The sequence below is a fragment of the Malania oleifera genome, chromosome 7 (assembly GCF_029873635.1).
Source record: "Malania oleifera isolate guangnan ecotype guangnan chromosome 7, ASM2987363v1, whole genome shotgun sequence".
Taxonomy (NCBI): Eukaryota; Viridiplantae; Streptophyta; class Magnoliopsida; order Santalales; family Ximeniaceae; genus Malania; species Malania oleifera.
This window is the reverse complement of record NC_080423.1, coordinates 23959310-23979792: the sequence shown is the minus strand read 5'-3', so window position 1 is coordinate 23979792 and position 20483 is coordinate 23959310. Positions and strand designations below refer to the sequence as shown.

The 20483-nt window shown below is 35.6% G+C and overlaps 2 protein-coding genes across 7 annotated transcripts in view; one reads left to right on the top strand and one right to left on the bottom strand.

The window, feature by feature from the left end:
- Positions 1-6851: 6851 nt before the first annotated feature.
- On the top strand, positions 6852-9862 carry LOC131159634 (tyrosine N-monooxygenase-like). The gene is made up of 2 exons (XM_058114681.1): positions 6852-7929; positions 9064-9862. Exons 1-2 carry the CDS (start codon positions 6925-6927, stop codon positions 9700-9702), a joined length of 1644 nt encoding a protein of 547 aa, XP_057970664.1. The 5' UTR covers positions 6852-6924; the 3' UTR covers positions 9703-9862.
- A 6515-nt stretch (positions 9863-16377) lies between these two features.
- Positions 16378-20483, bottom strand: part of LOC131159633 (protein PTST, chloroplastic) — a 68320-nt gene continuing 64214 nt past the window's right edge. For 5 of the 6 annotated variants that reach the window (XM_058114679.1, XM_058114677.1, XM_058114674.1 and 2 more), the window contains 2 exons: positions 16861-16973; positions 16378-16761 (listed from right to left, as the gene is read on the bottom strand). In XM_058114679.1, coding sequence (XP_057970662.1) covers positions 16659-16761; positions 16861-16973 — 216 coding nt within the window. In that variant the 3' untranslated portion in view covers positions 16378-16658. Of the gene's footprint in view, positions 16974-20483 lie in introns of all 6 variants that reach the window. The other variant, XM_058114675.1, reaches the window with a different exon arrangement.

The window sequence follows — 20483 nt, the reverse complement described above, 5'->3', positions numbered from 1 at the left end:
AGTATCCATGGTTTTCCAGAAGTCCTCACCCTAAGAAAAACACAGAAACAACCATGGAACTCCTACCTCCACATCGCAAGAGAGAACCCTAAATTCCAATCTCATCCTCTAACAATAATTAACTCATATCTCATCAAAACCATTTCTATACTTTGGTATTGTATTCCGCTGTTTACTAAAGTCTGCAGAACCTAACAACCTAGACTCTGATACCAAATTGTGACACCCCGATTTTTCATGCCATTTTTTTTCCATACAATTAAATACATATAATTACATATTGGCCATGTCAACACTTCAGATATCACACAAACAAAACCCGAACCGAAGTGGGTACCAGGTATACATCCACTCTTATATACACAACCTAACAATGGAAGTCATCATATATATATATATATATATATATATATATATATATATATACATACCACAACGAATATACATACTAGAGTACCAACCATCCATAAATACAAGTCTACCACAAAATCTCTAAGGGAATCAAACATCCCTAACTCAAAATACTCACCCTGACTACTCAGGGTATCAACTCCCCTCTATCTCGGAGCTCTATCACCAGGTCAATCTCGATTTCCTCAAATTTTTAAATGATTGGGTGAGACACATCTCAATAAGACGGAATAAATTATCTACAGTGTGTGGCAGTATGAGATTCATTATATCATAACATATATTCAATCCAGTGATAATATCTTCTAAGAAAATATATATCATTTCCACAATCATATTCATATAGATATAAAACACAAGCTTTCATAAGCTTTTACTTTCATTTCCAAAATCATACACACGCAACCCATAGTCACTAGTGAAGTTCTCGAGAATAAGGAAGCTTACCCGCCCATACAAGTAGCTTCTCTCTGCCTTGATATCATTTGCATCCTAACCCATTTAACTCGGGTTCAGCTACAACTGATACTTATCAAAGCACTCACCTTACTCAGTAAGCCCTCAGGTGGAGTGTCTTACTTTGATTTAATTATTTATATTATTAACTCACGCTATTTCATTCACATTTTCATTGTCATTTTCATTTCATTTCTATTTTCATTTCATTTCCATTTCCATTTCATTTCCATTTCACATCTAGCTCATAAGTATCCTCGATAACCAATACATCCGTGTCTATAACTCATGGCTGCCCTGAAGATATCTCTCCACATCATGATTCCCCCCATGAATAGGGTTGTGCGGCCCAAAGGTTGGATCTAACCGCGGTTCGCCGACCCATTTAGATCAAAATATCATATCATATATCCCATGTCTGTAGTATGATCAATCGGCCTACAACCCTAATCCGAACTCAAGGGGCACAACAACTCTACTAAATAACTCAGTTGACTATCGTGCCATACGCTCCATGAGTCCATGTGGTTGCATTGTCTCCAATAGCAACGATACCGTGCTCAATATCACAACCCATCACTAGGATTTCCGTAACCATCCATCAGGGATATCACTACCACATACCCACAATCATTATGCGGTATTGGCATTTCATCATTCATATTTTGTATTCATATTTCATAATTTCACATTTCAATTCTCACAATTCAATATTCATATTGTAGAATTAACGTTGCAGTATTCACATTTCTCATATTCACATTTCAATATTTGTATTGCAATATTCACATGAAATTCAAATGCAGTCATGAAGTTTAAATTTTTAAATGCTTTATTGTTCTTATGATTTTCTTGAAAAGGGCATTGCATACTTGGTTTATTGATCACATATATATGAAATGCATACGAACCAGTTAGACCGATCTTATGTTCAAACCTACACTTGCTATCATATGTCGTATGCTTTGAACTCAAATCTTTTATAGGTCGTATGAAATGTTTAAATTGAAATGGTTTGTGGATATCTCTGGTCTAACCATATTTAACATGTCATTTTAAATTCAAATGACCAATTATGTTGTTTGTGTGCTCAAAATTGCCAAATTTTCCTTTAAAAAATATTAGACTATTTTCTATGCCCAGTTTTTTAATCAAAAAAGGGGGAGTTCTCTTGTTAAGCCAAGCTTTTTCCTTTTTTTTATGCTTAATTGTGTTATACTTAACTTAGCCATTTTTCTGATGTCAAAAGGGAGAGAAATTTCTGAGTAAAATGCTAAATCTTTTATACTCCTTGAAAATATTGTCTAATCTTTTATACTCCTTACGTTTTAATTTTTAAATGAGATGTGTGTCTATGCTTCATGGCCAAAACTAAATGCATGATTCATATAAAATGTCTTCTTTCTAAAGCCATGCTTGAGCTATATGGTTTAATTTTTAAGTTATGCATAAGGCCAGTCGACCGTACCTCTATGAAATTTGAATTTTTGCTTAAGGTTAGCCAACCGGCGCAGCCCCCGGTCGACTGAACCTCTCCGATTGGGCAATTTTTCAGCGCAAAAATGTCATTAATTTTTTTAATTAAACATTTTAAAAATACCCAATAGGTCCCTTAATGGTTAAATTTTGTATATATCTATATATAGCCCACTCTAAAGCACATTAAATACTTTTTGATTATCTTGAAAATCCTCTCAAATATTTTGTGCTTAATTTCTCTTATTTTTAAGCAAGCAATCATATACACTCTCTTACTCTTATTCTTTTGAAAACATGTCTTAAGAGAGGATTTGTTTACATTCACTCCCTTCACTTGCATATCATTATTGCTCTTGAGGGTTGTTGAAGAGGCATTCTTTTGGGCATCTATTTTATCATCAAAAAGTCATTTACTCTCATTTACTCTTTTATTTTGAAAATCATTTTCTTGAGAGTAAGCTTTTAGTTTCTCCTATATCTTTTATTGATAAATATTTTTGGAGAAACTTATTTTAGTTTAGGAATCTTTGTGCACATGCATTACAAGATTCAAAAGCTCACATAGTCTTTATTGCAAAAATCATTTTGAGCAAAACTCTAAGCTTCTCCTACATTTCCTTTGAAATATATTTTTTGGAAAAAATCTTTGGGTGAGTCAAGAGAACCATGAGCATATGATTATTTATATATCTTTGTTTGAAAGGTCTCTCACATTTTGATCTTGAGAAAATCATTTTATACACTCTCAGTTCCAATTGAAAAATATCTTTGAGTGAAAAATATACAAGCTCTACTAAACTTTATTTAATATCATTTGAGAGTGCATATAGAGCTTTAAACTGTACACTTTACTTATTTAAGAAGTACATTAATTGTACGCAAATTTATTTCCTTATCTTTGTATTCCCGGCATGGGTTATTGCAAGAAGAGGAAGGCACCATCCTATAAGGTGTGTAACGGTTTGACTTCGCCTAGTTAAGGGAGGTATGAGGGCACCATCCTATAAGGTGTGAAGCAATTTGGCTTTACCTGGTTAAGTGAGCAAGGGGGACTCCACCCTGTAAGGAATTGTAACGGATTTGTTCCGCCTGTTTAAGTGAGCAGGTATAGTGGAATCCTCAAGTAAATTCATTTGAAGTAGGGATATAGGCAGAATTGGCCGAACTTCGATAAAAATATTTTGTTTGCTTTCTCTTTTCCTACTCTTTTTAATTTCCAACACTTGTATGTTTTTAATTTGATTTATTCTGATCATCGCGTGCGATTTAATTTATGTGCATACTAAAATATTTGTTTGAATTGTTATTGCATAAAAAGATCTTAGGTTGTGTAATCATTCCTCTTCTTGGGATTACACCATAACTATCATAACTGTTGATCAAACTGTCAATTGTTTCTTCCTACAGCTCAGCTTCCGTATTTTTCCTCAATATGTTTTCCTTATGCATGTGTTCCACTTAATATGAACCACATACTCTAGCAAAAACCATCACAACATCTTACTTGGCTCATCAACCAACTCTACATATAGAAATTCAAGTATTATTTCTAAGGAAACCGAAGGGAAATATGAAAGATGAGTAACATTTTTAATTATTCCAAGGTGAATATCGAACCACGCAAAGGTTAGCAGACCTGCAATTGATGATGCGGGTCCGGACTGCCAATACCCAAATGCATATAATATTTTTAATATCTCTCCTGTGGTCCGTCTGCTTTGAAGGATTGCTGAGGTAATAAATTCAATATTTTTTAAGTTATATATAGTATTATGTTAATAATATTTTTTATATTTATATAGTATATATCTTATTATATTGTAAATAATATAATATTATAATATATAGGTGCAAGTATTCAATATTTTTCTATAATATATTATTTTAAATTTTATATTATATATTTATAATTGATGATAATAAAAATCTAATTTAAGTTTATTATTTTTGACATTAAAACTAATAGTATAATAAATCAATAATCATATTACAAATATATCATAATATTTAACACTTAATATTGTTATGTTATTTTTGTATGTTATAACATTATTATATATAATAAAAAATGCTAATAATGATGATTTAATATTTATGTTAAATATAATAAAGATATTATATGCATTTGTGCACCGAGCTACCCTTTTGAAGGGGAGCTTAGGCGCAACGGTAAGGTTGTCACCGTGTGACCTTAAGGTCACGGGTTAGAGGCGTGGAAATGTAAAATAAGGTTGCACACTATAGTCCAATTGTGGTCCACTTCTTCATCAGACCCTGCATATAAGGAGTTTTGTGCATCAGGTTGTCCTTTTTTTACATTATATTAAAATAAATTATCATATTATAATAAATACAGTGTTTTTAGGAATCAAAATTTGATTTTAGATTAAAAGTCAGGAATCAAAATATATATATATAGGTAAAAGGAGGAATCCCATTCCTGCATGAAATGAGAATCGGAATAAGATTATCATTAAATAAACGTTAGGAATGAGAATCAACCATGACTTAAGATTCAGTCCACCTAATAATTTCTCCAAATAATAGGACATGTTAAGGGGGGGAATAGGAAAATTGTACGGGGACCTCCTCCTCCATGTATTCATGTGTGTCTGTATTGTAAATGTTAGACATGTGATAAATTAATCTTATGCTTATTAATATGAGAGATCTAAAAAGGGGAGTCATTGTTAATATATATGTATATAATTTATGAAATACGCATACGGACACGTGGAGGGGAAGATCTCGTATACAGTTTTTTCTGCAGGATAGATTACAATGTGTGCTGTCAAACCTGATTGGTCATTAATGACCCACTTAATTATTACCCATTTATATGAAACAATTTGACTCATTTATGACCCAATTTATTCAAATGTGACTCAAATCATTTACAAATCTATTTTAAAAAAAAAATTTTGTCTTACATTTCTTTAAAATGCTCAAATAATTCATATACCACAAATTTATCCATTTGATTCAAAAAAAAAATTAGATTTTTCTTTTTTAGGATGAAACATTTATCAGCACTGAGAAAATTGGTTTTTGGTTTCAGTTTAATTTCATAGATTATAATATTCGATTAATGGAATTAATCAATTTGAATATGATTAACTGAATTAATCAATTTATACTAACACATATAATATGTTAAGAGTTATAAGCTCAATTGATTTCCAAGGTCATTATTTCATTTCTCTCCCACTAGCTGGCTTTGTGAAATCTGGGCCTTTTCTAACTTAGAAAATTATCTTTAGTTTAGTACATTTACATATGTTATGGTTAAATTAGTTAACTGAATTAAATTGTGGGTGACTAAAATTTGGTGTGCACTTCAATTAATTTAACAGAAATTGTTTTATCAAAAGTTTCAATTAATTCTTCACCAAATCTGGTTAACTCATTGAGTTAATCATATCAACTGAATGCTTATCAAATTCGATTAATTCATCAAATTAACCATACCATCCTAAACATTAGCTTCATTTGCCTTTAATTAAAAGTTATTGTGTGACTTGTTAACTAATTAATTCTTTTTTAAAAAAAAAAATTTAACTCTCAACTCAAAGTTTTGAGCAGTTGTTGCCAAACTTTGAGTGCGACATCCTCATATTGCACAAATTATTTCTTGATCAATAACTCAATGTATTTCTTCTCGAAAATATATATTTATATATAAAGCTAGAACTTGATTTATATTGTATATATTATGTCCAGAACTCTCCTAGTGACATCTACATGTGTGACTTGGTTGTTGCTGAAATTTCAAATTTGAGAAAGTTAAAAGTCCTTTTAATTAGTTGTGAAAAACAATTTTCATTTGTCATTTTTAGTTTTTAAAAAAATTACAAAAAAAAATTAGTTAATAATTATATTTTAAAAATACTAGTATGGTATACATGAACAAATAAAAGGTTTTCACGTCATTTGCTTGTGGGAATGACTTTATTTTTCATTTTTAATTATTTAAATAATTATAAAAATTTCATCTTATTTTCTAAATTTTCAAACTTATATAAAGATATTATATGCATTTTATTATTATTATTATTATTATTATTATTATTATTATTATTATTCAAGATTTCTATCTCTTATTTTGTGCATTATTTTGTGCATGCGAGTATAGATTTGAATTTTGTACTTTGATTTGTGTGAATTATTTACAAGTTTCTTTAAAATTTATACAAATCCAATTCAAACTTTAAAATATAAGATCCCAATACTACCTTATATAAATTTTAGAAAACTAAAAGGATTTTTTTCCCTTTTTTTTTTTGCAATTAGTTTGAAACCTTATGAATACGGAACTTGGAAATTTTAAAAAATAAGCTAAAATTTTAAAATTCTTTAAAAATATATATTTCACAACTAAATGTGCATTAATAGTTTCCCCCTTTATTTATAGTAATAATGAAGAACTTATTGCACTCATTACATTTAACTGCTAAAAACAAAGTTTATATATTTATATATATAGACAAATTATTATAGGAACCCTTGCACATTGAGCGCACCACACACCTACATCTCCACACTTCTTCCTCCTTCGCCTTAAACTAACTCAGTAGCAAAATGGCCGTCGTTGCCCCCACCACCACCACCACCTCTTCCTCCACAGTCGTGACTGCACTGCTTCTCACGGCACCATTTTTTGCTCTCGCCGTGTTTATCAAAATTCGACTAAAAGATCACCAGTTCCGTGACAAAGCCAAGCAACTCCAGCTAGTACTCCCCCCCGGACCAGCCCCTTGGCCTCTTGTGGGCAATCTCCCTCAAATGCTCACCACCAAACCCACATTCCGCTGGCTGTTCCACCTCATGAATCAGCTCAACACCAACATCGCATGCATTCGCCTCGGCAACGTCCATGTGATCCCGGTTTCGTGTCCAAAGATTGGCCTGGAAATACTGAAGAAACAAGATGCTGTTTTTGCATCTAGGCCGCTTTCCATGGCGTCTCGTACCATCAGCGGGGGCTACTTGACAACTGCTCTCGTACCCTTCGGCCAGCAATGGAAGAAAATGAGGAGAGTGCTGACTTTAGAAATTATTTGCCCTGCGAGACACACATGGCTGCATGACAAGAGGGCTGAGGAGGCTGACAATCTCCTCAAGTACGTTTTCAACCAGTGCAAAAGCTCTGGGAGCGTAGTCAACGTCAGAACTGCAAGCCGGCATTACTGCGGGAATGTGATTAGAAAGCTGATGTTCGGCAAGAGATACTTCGGAGCTGGAAGGGAAGATGGAGGTCCCGGTGTCGAAGAAGAAGAGCACATCGAGGCTATCTTCACCGCGCTCGATTGCCTCTTCTCCTTTTGTTTATCTGACTATTTTCCATTCTTAACTGGGCTTGACTTGGATGGCCACGAAAAGACTATGAAGGAAGCAGATAGGATTATTAAGAAATATCATGACCCCATAATAGACAAAAGGATTCAACAATGGAGGCAGTCCAACCGTAACGATGATTATATTGCAAGGAAGGAGCCCCAGGACCTGCTTGATATTCTTATTACCCTTGAGGATGCTAACAACGAGCCGTTGTTGACAATAGAAGAGATCAAGGCACAAACTTTTGTAAGACTATCTTTACCTTTACTTAGGGGTCAGATTTGAATAGGTCTTAAATGGACAGGGAATAAAGGGATTTGAGTTCTGATTGTCCTGTTTATTAACGGGTGACTAATACATGAACCAAAACCTACCCGTTTAAAAATATAATTTATTTATTTTAAATTTTTTAAAACATTTCATATAAAGTGACATAATTTCTTTTAAAAAAGCAACATTTTTTATTTTATTTATTAATATCTTAACAATAAATAAATAAAATGTAAAAAAATAGTACATCTCTTCAATTAATATTTTTTTAATAAAATGCACACACACACACACACATATATATATATCTATAATTAAACGGGTCACCCTACGGGTAGCCAACCCAAACCTGCCTAACCCGTTTATTAAACAGGTCGTGTTCGAGTTGACCCGTTTATAAATGGGTCACCTTATGCTAAAGTTAAACCCAATTAACATCCCTTATTCTTATGCAAATGACTTTCTAAATCTTTTTAGTTTTGTTTTAATGACAAAAAATGCTAAACAATCCATACTACATTTTGATAGTGTTACGTTAATGTATATGAAAGACGGTAGAACTTCAAAATATCTCGCTAACAGTATAGTTAAAAAAAAAAAAAATTGGTCTTATGAAGGGGACCTGCCACACCCACCCCATACTCATTTTAAGAACCAAATTGGTGCATTTGGTACAATTCAATTATAGCAAATAATATATATGTAGTTCTTTTTTTCCTTTTTTTTTTTAATAAAAAGTGTTGAATAAACAAATTCTACAATTTCTTATGTAAGTAAATGATAATTTTTCATATCAATAATTGTCAAGAACTGTAATCTTAATACAAACAATTTGAATGAAACCATGCAAATATATAAACTCTCATCTTCAACAAGATTTTTCATGATGTATATATGGAATGAGGACCTAAAAATCTCACATGAGTTGAGAAAAACTCTTGAATATAAGTTCAGGCTCATCCCACTCATGCCATGTTCTTTTTAGAGATAAGATTGTACGTGAAGGCAACCATTAACAAAACTTTTATCTTTACTAACATGAGATCGATATATGTATGAAGTAAGTAATTAATTAATTAAGTTAATCAATCCATGCGTGCATTGATACAGGAGATAATGATAGCTGCAGTGGATAATCCATCAAATGCCCTGGAATGGGCTATGGCAGAGATGATAAATCAATCCAAACTGCTGCAAAAGGCAACGGAGGAAATAGACAGGGTGGTCGGGAAGGAGCGGCTGGTCCAAGAATCTGACATCCCTCGTCTAAATTATGTCAAGGCATGCGCCAGAGAAGCCTTCCGCCTCCACCCAATCACCGCCTTCAACGTCCCCCACGTAGCCATGTCCGACACCACTGTGGGCGGCGGCTACTTCATCCCCAAGGGCAGCCACCTTCTCCTGAGTCGTATCGGCCTGGGCCGAAACCCTGAGGTCTGGTCCGACCCGCTCCGGTTCGACCCAGACCGCCACTTGACTTGCGACAGCTCAGAGGCGGTGGTGCTCACGGAGCCCGATCTGCGTTTCATCTCCTTCAGCACCGGCAGGCGTGGGTGCATCGCCGCCACGCTCGGCACTGCCATGACCGTGATGCTCTTCGCTAGGCTCATTCAGGGGTTCAGTTGGAGCCTACTGCCCAACGTTTCCAGCATCGAGCTCGCCGAGGCGGAAAACGACCTTTTCAAGGCTACACCACTGGTTGCGCGTGCGACTCCTCGATTGCCTCTTCATCTGTACCCCACCAATTGACTTATATAACCCAACCAACTTTCCATTTATTTAAGCTTTTATTTATGCAAAGTAGGGCTTTTACTATATTTCAAAAACCCAATAATTAATGTATTACCTTTAATATGTTTGTAAGCGAATGCGAGACTAAGAATGAAATAATATATCACCTCCTCCGCCATTGTGAATTCAGTAAATAAGTTTGAAACTGCTTAATTATCGTTGACTTTCATCAACAAGCAAAGGTGATGCTACAAGTGTCAAACTTTCAATTCCTACAACTCTCTCTTGCAAACTACAGAGGGAGAGCTCAAGAGTATTCAGTGACAAAATTCACTGCACCCTCTACTGTCATCCTGAATGCTTCGAGTAATCTGTTACAGTGAAATCGATTAGACTTCAGCTTCTATACTATGAAATGAAAGAATTCTCTGATCTTATGTACAACCATAGACGCGTAAGTAATTTTATATATATATATATATATATATATATATATATATACAATCTCTGTAAGTGACACTATCTACTATTTGTAACTGTACTGATCTTTCTAACTTGTTTTATAAAATAACACATTAAACCTACTCATTAAAATACCCAATTTAATCATATTGAAATCTAAAAGTCAAAATAAAAATATTTTTTACTTTAAAAATTAATCATCCATATATACACTTGATATGATCCATAAGTGATGATTTGTTCGTCAAATATTTCATAATATAGTCAATAAAACCCATTTGCATTTAAAAAAAAAAATAGCATAATAAATTTCATTTTTAAGATAACCAATAATGACTGCAACAGTTGTTATCTATGTGGAGAGTTAATTTTCTTTATTCTTCGTAAATGGTGGAGAAAAAATATATAAATAAATCATAATATTCAACATAAATAGGAATTTTATTTTTAAATTTTTTTACTTAAAAAGAAATATTGTCTCTCTCACACACATCCAAGTTTAGAATTGGAACATCACAGCTTCTCGCTTGCCCCACAACCAAAGCCTCCACATATAGAATTTTATTAGAGAGATATATACTTTTCATTTTAGCATAATATTTACTTTTCATTTTTTCCAATTCTCTTATGTATATATACCCTGTAATCCTTGTATTATAATCATATCAATAGAGAAAATCGTCCTTCTCCAATATTAACATGGTATCAAAGCAGAAAAACAAAAAAAACAAAAAAAAAACTTTTTTCTTAACCTAAGTTTTCACTTTTTTTTAAGGTTCTACTGCGCCGCATAGGGAGTATCAGTGCCGGCAACGCGTTCGTTCGTCTTCTCCTACGTTCATCCTTCTTGGCTCGTCTCTCGGTTTGCGGCTCAGTATCGTAGACTCTCAGTTTTCAGCTTTCCGTCGCCGTCTTCGCCGATCACTCATCTCCATCAGTTCATCAACAGTGCTCAACCGTCTCAGTTCCCTCATCACTGTATCTCTCTCAGATATCTGTCTCCGGTGTTCGTATCCGACGTCCATCATTGTCGCCTCTCTTAGTTCTCCGACGCTTCACTGCCCGCCTACTTTCTCGTCTCCCTCCCAGTGCTCGCAGCATCTCTCAGCTACCTCTCTCCGGTGTCTCTCTGCTGTGACTTTCTTGATTCACTCGGTCTCGGAAATTTTTTTCCCTCCAGCGTCATCTCACTCTGTCTCGGATCTCTCTCATTCCGCTTCGTCTCACTCTGCCTCGGCTCTCTCTCAGTTCCCTCGTCATATCTCAGTCTCCGGAAGTCTCTCGTCGCAGTGTTCGTTTCGTCTTCCCCGGCATTCGTTCGTTTTTTTTTTTCTAGTGTTCATATCTCTGTTTTCAGGTTGTCTCTCAGTTCGTCTTCTCCGGTGGACTCTCATCTCTCTCAGTCTCAATCTCTGGCATTCGTTCGACATTCTCTCGTCCTCTCCAATCATTTCTGTGGTTGCTCTCTCCGGCGCTCTCTGTTTTCCGATGGTTGTCTCCGACGTTCGTCATTCCAGGCTCTCTCTCGGCTAGCCACAGCTCTCTCTACTATTTCCCTGCTGCCACACCAGCCCCACGGTTACCTTCTTATCCAGCAAACTCCAGCCAGAGCAGCTGCTGCACTGCAATCCGAGCACCACAGCAGCCGTGGAGCTCCCCTGTTCTCGTCGAAAGCAGAGCAGCCGTGAGCTTCTCTCTCAGCCTCCGCTGCTGCTGTTGGTTTTTCCCCGAAGCCACTGCTGTCTCTATTACCCGACAACCTCATCACACCAGCCTACCCGAGCAACCCCTTGTTCCACCAGCATCATACTCCGGCTGTCTTCTCCGACGTTCTTGATTCGCATCTCCATCCTCCGATAGTTTCTTAGGAAAGGGCGAGCAGCGGTCTTGTTCGGCCATATCTTTAAGTCCTCATCGCTAGTGCTCCTTCTATTTCTCCGACGTGTGCTCAGGCGATCTCTCAATTACAATTCTTACGATCGAAGGTTCTTTTTCTAGTCATCGCAACGCTCGGGTTCAACCCGATTTGGCGCTTTTATCTGAACTATCTGACGTTATGGAAGCATCTGATTCCTCAATGGCTGCACACACAGTCACCGATTTTTCAACCTCTTCTGAGATTGCTATCCTTGGTCTCACTAGCGAACAATGTCGTCGACTCTTGGATCCTTTATCACCCTTGAATACCAACTCTGCCAATTTTTCTAGTAACCTCACCTCTTGTCATTCTGCTTCTCTTTCTAACACTGAATGGATTGTTGATTCATGTGCCTCCAATCACATGACTTCCAATTTGTCTTCTCTTGATAATATTCAGCTTCTCAATCAGTCATGCCCCATTAAGTTTTCAAATGGTGACATTATTCCTATAATTCATATGGGCACTATGTGATTCTCTCCTAATTTCTCTCTTTCTAATGTTCTTTATGTACCTTCATTTAAATTTAACTTATTATCCATCAACAAACTTACCACTGATCTCAATTTTGTTACTATATTTTTTCCCACCTTTTGTGTCTTTCAGGACCTATCAACGAGGAGGCTAATTGGAACGTGTGAAGTATGTGATGGGCTTTACCACTATATACCCCACTCTGCCTCAGTTTTCCACTCTCAACGTGTTTCCGACACTACTATTTGGCATTAACGTCTCGGTCACCCTTCTATTTCATATATGCCGAAAACCTTAAATATTTCTTCTCCTCATTTGCCTTGTGATGTTTCTGTTAGAGCAAAACACACTCGTTTACCTTTTTCCTTGAATACACATAAGAGCACATTTTATTTTAATCGGATTTATTGTGATATATGGGGGTGGTTATCCTACTTCTTCACTCTCTGGTGCACATTACTTTTTAACAATTGTGGATGACTACTCACGTGTTACATGGGTCTATCTTATGCGCATGAAATCTGATACTTTCATTTGCCTTACAAATTTTTGTGCCATGGTCAAAAATCATTTCAATTGCACTGTTAAGCATGTACGCACTGATAATGGTCGAGAATTTCTATCCACCCCGCTTCAAACCTTTTTCCATGATCAAAGCATTTTTCACGAGCGCACATGTGTGGATACACCACAACAAAATGGTATTGTCGAACGTAAACATCGTCATCTTCTTAATGTGGCTCGATGATTACGTTTTCAAGTCAATCTTCCCATTTCCTTTTAGGACGAATGCATTCTAACAGCCACCTATTTAATTAATCACACTCCTTCACCTAGCCTAATCATAAGTTCTCTTATGAACTTCTTTTTCAGAAACCCCCATTGTATACGCACTTGCGAGTGTTTGGATGTTTGTGCTATGCCCAAACTACTCGCCAACATCGCCATAAATTTTCCCATCGTGCTCTTCGATGTATTTTCTTAGGTTATCCTACTCATCATAAGGCTTATCGTGTCTACGATCTTGAAAACAAAAAAATTTTCATCCCCCGTGATGTCACTTTTGAAGAAAATATTTTTCCCTATCATCTTGTCTCTCCAACTCCCACATCTTCTCCAGTCCTTCCTCTTTCTATTCCTGATATACATATTTCCTACACTTTACCTTCTCCACCACCCACACCTAACCCTAGCCCCTCCTCTCTCTCACTCCTCCTCCCTTGGTCCCCTCCCCGACACCCCCACCCTCACCCCCTTCGCCTCCAACCCCCCCCCCCACCACCCCCTCCACCCATCTTTTCACGGCCCAAACGAGCTGTCACACATCCCTCTCACTTAACTGATTATATTTGTCCTACTTTACCAAAGTCCTCCACGGCTTCACAAGTTTCAAGATGTCTCTCAGGTACGGCTCATTGTCTCTCCTCCTTTTTATATTACCATCGTTTCTCTACTCCACATTTGGCTTTTCTTTCTGTTATGTCCCAACATCCCGAACCCACCTCATATTCTCAGGCTGTGCTACACTCCCATTGGTGTGATACCATGACTTCTAAAATCCAAACCTTAGAAACCAATAATACATGGGTTTTTTTAACACTTTCCACCTGGAAAAAAATCAATTGGCTATAAATGGGCATTCAAAACAAAACTCCATGCCAATGGATCCATAGAGCGACACAAAGCTTGCTTGGTGGCCAAGGGCTACACTCAGGTAGAAGGTTTGGATTATCATGATACTTTTACTCCTGTTGCTAAACTCGTTTTTGTCAGGTGTGTTCTTGCAGTGGCGGTCGCTCGGAATTGGCATCTCCTTCAATTGGACGTCAACAATGCTTTTCTCCATGGTGTCCTCGATGAGGAAATTTATAAGATCCCCCCCCCCCCCCCCAAGTTATTGCAAACAGGAGGAGACTCGTGTTTGTCGTCTTCAAAAATCTCTTTATGGCCTCAAGCAAGCTTCTTGCAATTGGTTCTCAAGGATATTCAGTGACAAATTCATTGCACCCTCTACTATCATCCAGAATGCTTCGAGTAATCTGTTTCAATGAAATCGATTAGACTTCAACTTCTATACTATGAAATGAAAGAATTCTCTGATCTTATGTACAACTATAGACGCGTAAGTAATTATATATATATATATATATATATATACAATCTCTGTAAGTGACACTATCTACTATTTGTAACTGTTTTGATCTTCCTAACTTGTTTTACAAAATAACACATTAAACCTACTTATTAAAACGCCCAATTTAATCATATTGAAATCTAAAAGTCAAAATAAAAATATTTTTTACTTTAAAAATTAATCATCCATATATACACTTACATAATCCATAAGTAATAATTTGATCGTCAAATATTTCATAATATAGTCAATAAAACCCAGATGCATTTTTTTTTTTAAAAAAAAATAATAGAATAAATATCATTTTTAAGATAACCAAAAATGACTGCTACAATTGTGATCTATGTGAAGAGTTAATTTTCTTTATTCTTTGTAAATGGTGGAGAAAAAAATATATAAATAAATCATAATATTCAAAATAAAGAGGAATTTTATTTTTAAAAATTTTTACTTAAAAAGAAATACTGTCTATCTCACACATATCCAAGTTTGGAATTGGAAGAACATCACAACTTCTCGCTTGGCTCACAACCAACGCCTCCACATATAGATTTTCAAGCATTATTTCTGAGAAAACCCAAAGGAAAATACAAAACTAACAGAAACAAATAATAAACAGATCAGAAAAAGGGCCAGAGAAATTGAACAAAGCAACAGGGAAAACTTCATCATCACCAACAGTGACTACAGAATACAAATTGCATTTTGAAATCACCTTTCCATTCATTCCGATTTGAGCTTTCAGAATGAAGAAGTAATCTTCAGACCACATCATCGTCCCTTTTTGCAAATTTTCCCAAGTAACAAATGAGATGAAATCGCCATCCCCATCTGCCCCTTCAATAATCAATTCACAAAAATCCTTCCCCTTTCCGATCTGGATCTTCATCAAACCTAGAACCAAAGAAACCTTCCTTCCAATCGTATTCCTTCGGACTTCTCGGCCAACCTCCGCAAATACATGTACAAATTGTATTCTCTAGAAAAGGATGCCACAATAAACTAACCCTAATTTTAGAAAATTGTAAAACCACTACAACAAATACTACTTATTTATTTTATTTTATTGAGGGTAAGAGAGAAAAGACTTCGCTGAAATGATTCGAAGGATTTGCTTAAAAAAAGTTTTAAAAAGCTTAAAAAACCAATATGTACTTTAATAATCAACCTGATACTTACAGACTCGAAAAATAAAAGAGAATACATTATTTCTTATTGTAAATTGTGAGATGACATTTCCTTTCTCTTGAAACCCCCTTTTATTTAATAAATCTCTTTAGTAATTAATACCAAGTACCCTTAATTTAAAATAATTTACGTCACATTTCCTCCTCTCCTCAAGAAATCTAGATAACTGAAATTGGTCCAATAAACTTCAGCTAACAAATACCATTTCTTACCCTGTACAATAATTTTAGGTCTTGAATTTAAATTTATGCAAATTTAGACAAATAATAATAAATAAAATTATATCGACTTTCGTTAAAATTCATACAAATATAAATTGACGATCCAAAATCCATGCTCCTAAGTACAACCTTTCAAGTTCAAATTCTAAAGCATTTTTGCATCTATAATAGACGGAAAGATCACGGAAAGTAACACCAGCTGCTTTCAAGTGTGCGAGGAGAATATATGACAACTATGCTGAACTTCACTTTCAAGATTAATGTTAACATGAAATAAATACTCATCACTATATACATTGCATACAAATAAAATAGATTTATTAGTCTAGAGAAATTTGGTTAGAATTTGAGATGGTTATTGAAATAAACTTATAGGGACAAAAAAACAAAAGCAAAACCAAAACCAAAACCAAAACCAAACAAAAGAACTGCGGAGCTACTTCAATGATAACATCAGATGCAACAATGAACAAGATGGAAGAAACATAAATGTGCTCGTGCTTGCACAAGGTCCCTTCGGATAGAGCAGGATTCTGAATTGCTTAGCATGTCAGACACCAGAACTACAGAGCCGGAGTTATTCCACGATCAAGAAGTTATTTTCCATAACCCCCTCCCCTGTGGTAGGGAACTCAGGTGATAATTGCCATTCACCATCCACCAAGAACTTTATCTCATATCTTTGAACCACAAAATTATGTATTAGAGAAGAGGAAGGGGATGGGTATAAGGAGAACAAATAACAGCAAACAAATTCAGTAATAGAATTCAATTCGTACCGTCCAGGTCTAAGCATTAGTGTTGTTGAGAACTTTGAGTAGGAACCAGTATACTCCGGCGACAAATGCTCTCCTTGACTCCAGCCATCAAAGCTGCCCATTACTTGCACACTCTGATACAAAAATGGAGAAAAAAAGAATCATTTTACAATAAATTTACCACCCACCACAATTTATGTTGCCAACTCATCCAAAGAATTACTTTCTTGCAAAGATATTTTTGCAGATTCATTGCAAAACATGAATTTCAAGTGAGGAATGTAGAGATGTGGTCTGGATCACCAGACACGGTGAAAGTAGGGATAAACCACAAGGAACTGTCAAAAAAGAAAACTCAATGGCTGGTTGTTCTTAACCAGCTTAAATCAGATGCTGCATTCAGCCATGTAAGACCTGCAGAGTTAGATCAAAGGAGAGCTATTTCAGTGCCCAATGATAGTTCCTTCAAGTTACGGTGGTTTGGAATTGGTAGACATCATTTGAAGTCAGATCCCTGACGTCTGAGAGGAAGAGGGAAAGAAATTGTTCACAAGATTATGCTGGGAGGTAGCCAGTGCAGAGGAACTACAGAAAGTGGAAGTAGTTAAATCCAATAAGAGTGCAGCAATCAAGATTAACACGGAAACCGGTACAAATAATCTCAAGCCCAAAGGCTTATTATTCTATAACAGTGAATTTGAAACAACACTGGTGCTGTCTAAGGCTGAGAACACACGGGCATGTTTGATAGTGAGCATTCTGGATTTGATTTGAGTTGTTTGGACATTTCTAATTCATTCAAAACCAGTGTGCATGGAAAATAGAATATCTTTGTCATTAAAGCTTGGCCAGAATGAACTAAATTTCTTACAGTAAAGGAGTTGAGAGATGGAGGAGAATCAGACGGGCATAATGCGTCCAGGCACAGGCAAGGTGGGAGTGCAGTTGGAAGAAGGGCCAGGTAATGTGGACACCGGAAATCATAGTTGCATGCCTTGCCCTTATGGGGAAAAAAAATAAAATAAAATAAAATAAAAAAGAATAATTTCTTTTAATTTGCATGGTATTGGGGTTGAAGGCGGGTAAGTGAAAATCCAATATGAATAGAAATTATAAGAAATTTTGATGAAATGTTAAATTCAAGATACCAGTGACTAACCTTATCCTTGGGAGAGGCCTTGGATTTGGAGTGGCCTGAATTTGGACAAAATGTACTACAAAGTTGTATGTTTTGTCCAAATCTGCCCAAATCCAAATACAAAGTCCAAAATTCATGCTCCCAAGCACTGTAAATGTAAACAAATAAGAACCAAGATGTCTCTCAAGGAAATGCAAAAAAATGCCCTAACAACTTACTAAAATGCCTCTACGACAATAACAACTATGCCTCTAGACCGATTTGGAGGGGCCAGCTCTACAATTTTTCACAATTCCTCATGAACCAAAGCAATACCCTACCCTCAAAAAGTTGTAATGCTATCAAATCCTTAGTATCTCAGTCCAAGTTATTCCAACATTTCCCCCTCTTACTTCCTCAGGCAACAACTAAATTACCCTTCCTTAATAGAGCATTATTAGATTTACATTGATACTGCTTAACCATCTAGCCATCCTCTTATATTTTCTTCTAGATGCCATGTGTCACGGATGTGATATCTCAAAGGCCAAAAGAAATAGCTCTTAAGACCCTGACACCATGAGTATCTTACCATACCCTTGTTCTGTCCTTAAATCTTAATTACCCCCCTCATACATTTTAGCATTCTTATTCTACAACCTTTTCGAATATGTTGTTTCTTAGTTGTCCGATCACTTTGATCCATACAATAGCTAGTTTTTTAATAGGAAAAAAAAAATTAAATACAATAGCTGGTCTTTGGTCATCCTATAAAACTTTCTTTTTGATCTTTAAACATCACACTCATAGTACTTCATTTTAACTAACCTGCTTTAATTCTATACATCACATCTTTTTCAATTTCTCCTTTAGCTTGCATAATGGATCCAAGGTAGCAAAATCAACTCATAATAGGAATTTTTTGAACATTAAGTTTAACATTTTCTCCATTATCCTCCTACAATGACCAAAATCACATTTCATGTATTTTGTTTTGCTTCTAGTTATCTCAATCTCTAGATTATAACGTTTCTCTCCATTATTCCAACTAAAATTCTACTTCACCTTTAGTTTAACCAAAATATCATTTACAAACAACATAGATCACAGGTCCTCATTTTTTAGGTTCAACTAGTGTCTACCTTATCAAATTACAGTTTAGGTGCAATTTTCTAATCAAAGAAAGTGTCCTAATTTGTAACCATTTTAACAAGCCCAATTGATTAAAAATAATTAAATGAATATGTTGGGCTGTATAGAGAAAGAATGGTTTTTGGCACAACATCAAAATATGGGCTTGAACTAATAAAATATATTTAGCTACCCACAAGCCCATCTCTAGATAAGCTAGTTATCTCAAAAAAAGTCCTATCGACCTCTCAAAAGAGACAACGTACAAACATACAACAAATGCATAAAAATCCTAACCCTAGCCTTCATATGCAATGTCCTAACAACTCTCTCCAAAATCAAAGTCACGGCTACAATAAGATCAACCAATATTTGAAGAACAACAACTCAGACACTCAATTCATTGCAAGGCTAGCCATCAAGAAGAGAGTGATCACCCTTGATAGGCTCCTCTCTTGGGGCAGGCCTGTCTTGTAAATTCAGAAATTTAGAATATGAATCTCGAGACCATTTTTCTTCAATTGTTATGTCAAAAAAGAATCTTCATGGGAATAACCTCAAAGCCGAGAAGTCAGGGCCCTTTACCAAACTGGAACACCAATCTGCAATGGCTTTCCTTAGGAAACTCACCTACAAACCATATCTGCAAGCTTGTGTGGAGTTTTGTTGTTTATCACTGTCAAAGTAATGTGTGAATGGCCAAATGGTTTGGCCTTGAGTTTTGTATATTATATATAGACTTTACAAGAATGCTATACATGGAAAGTAAATAAGTTCTAGCATGATTCTAGCTCTACACATGTAAACTATAATCTGTTAAGAAAATATATGCTAACTGTACAAAATAATGAATGGAGAAATAAGAAAATAATTGTGAGCTGAAATAAGGAAAGAAATATTTTTCCGTTTGTTGTTCCATTGACAGCCCCCCCTCAAATTGATGTGGGTTGATCAACAAGCATCAATTTGCTACTTAGGAAGCAATGTCGATGACGAGTGAGAGCCTTGGTGGCAATTTGTAATTCAGAGGAAATATGTGGAAGAGTGATAACACGAGCTTCAAATACTTCACGGATAGAGTGACAATCGACTTCAATATGCTTCGTGCGCTCATGATAGACAGGATTGGCTGTGATCTAGATAGCAGTTGTATTATCGGCATGTAGAAGTGTAGAATCGGTCTCAGAAAAATCTAGCTCAGTAAGCAAACCTCAAAGCCAAATAATTTCAGAATAAGCAAAAGACATTGCCCGGTATTCAGATTCTGTCGATGACTTAGAAACTGTGTCTTGCTTCTTACTCTTCCAAGAGATCAATGCATCACCTAAGAACACACACCAGCGACGTGTATCCGCACAACAAGCCCAATCAGCATGGCTATAAGCAGCAAGGTGAG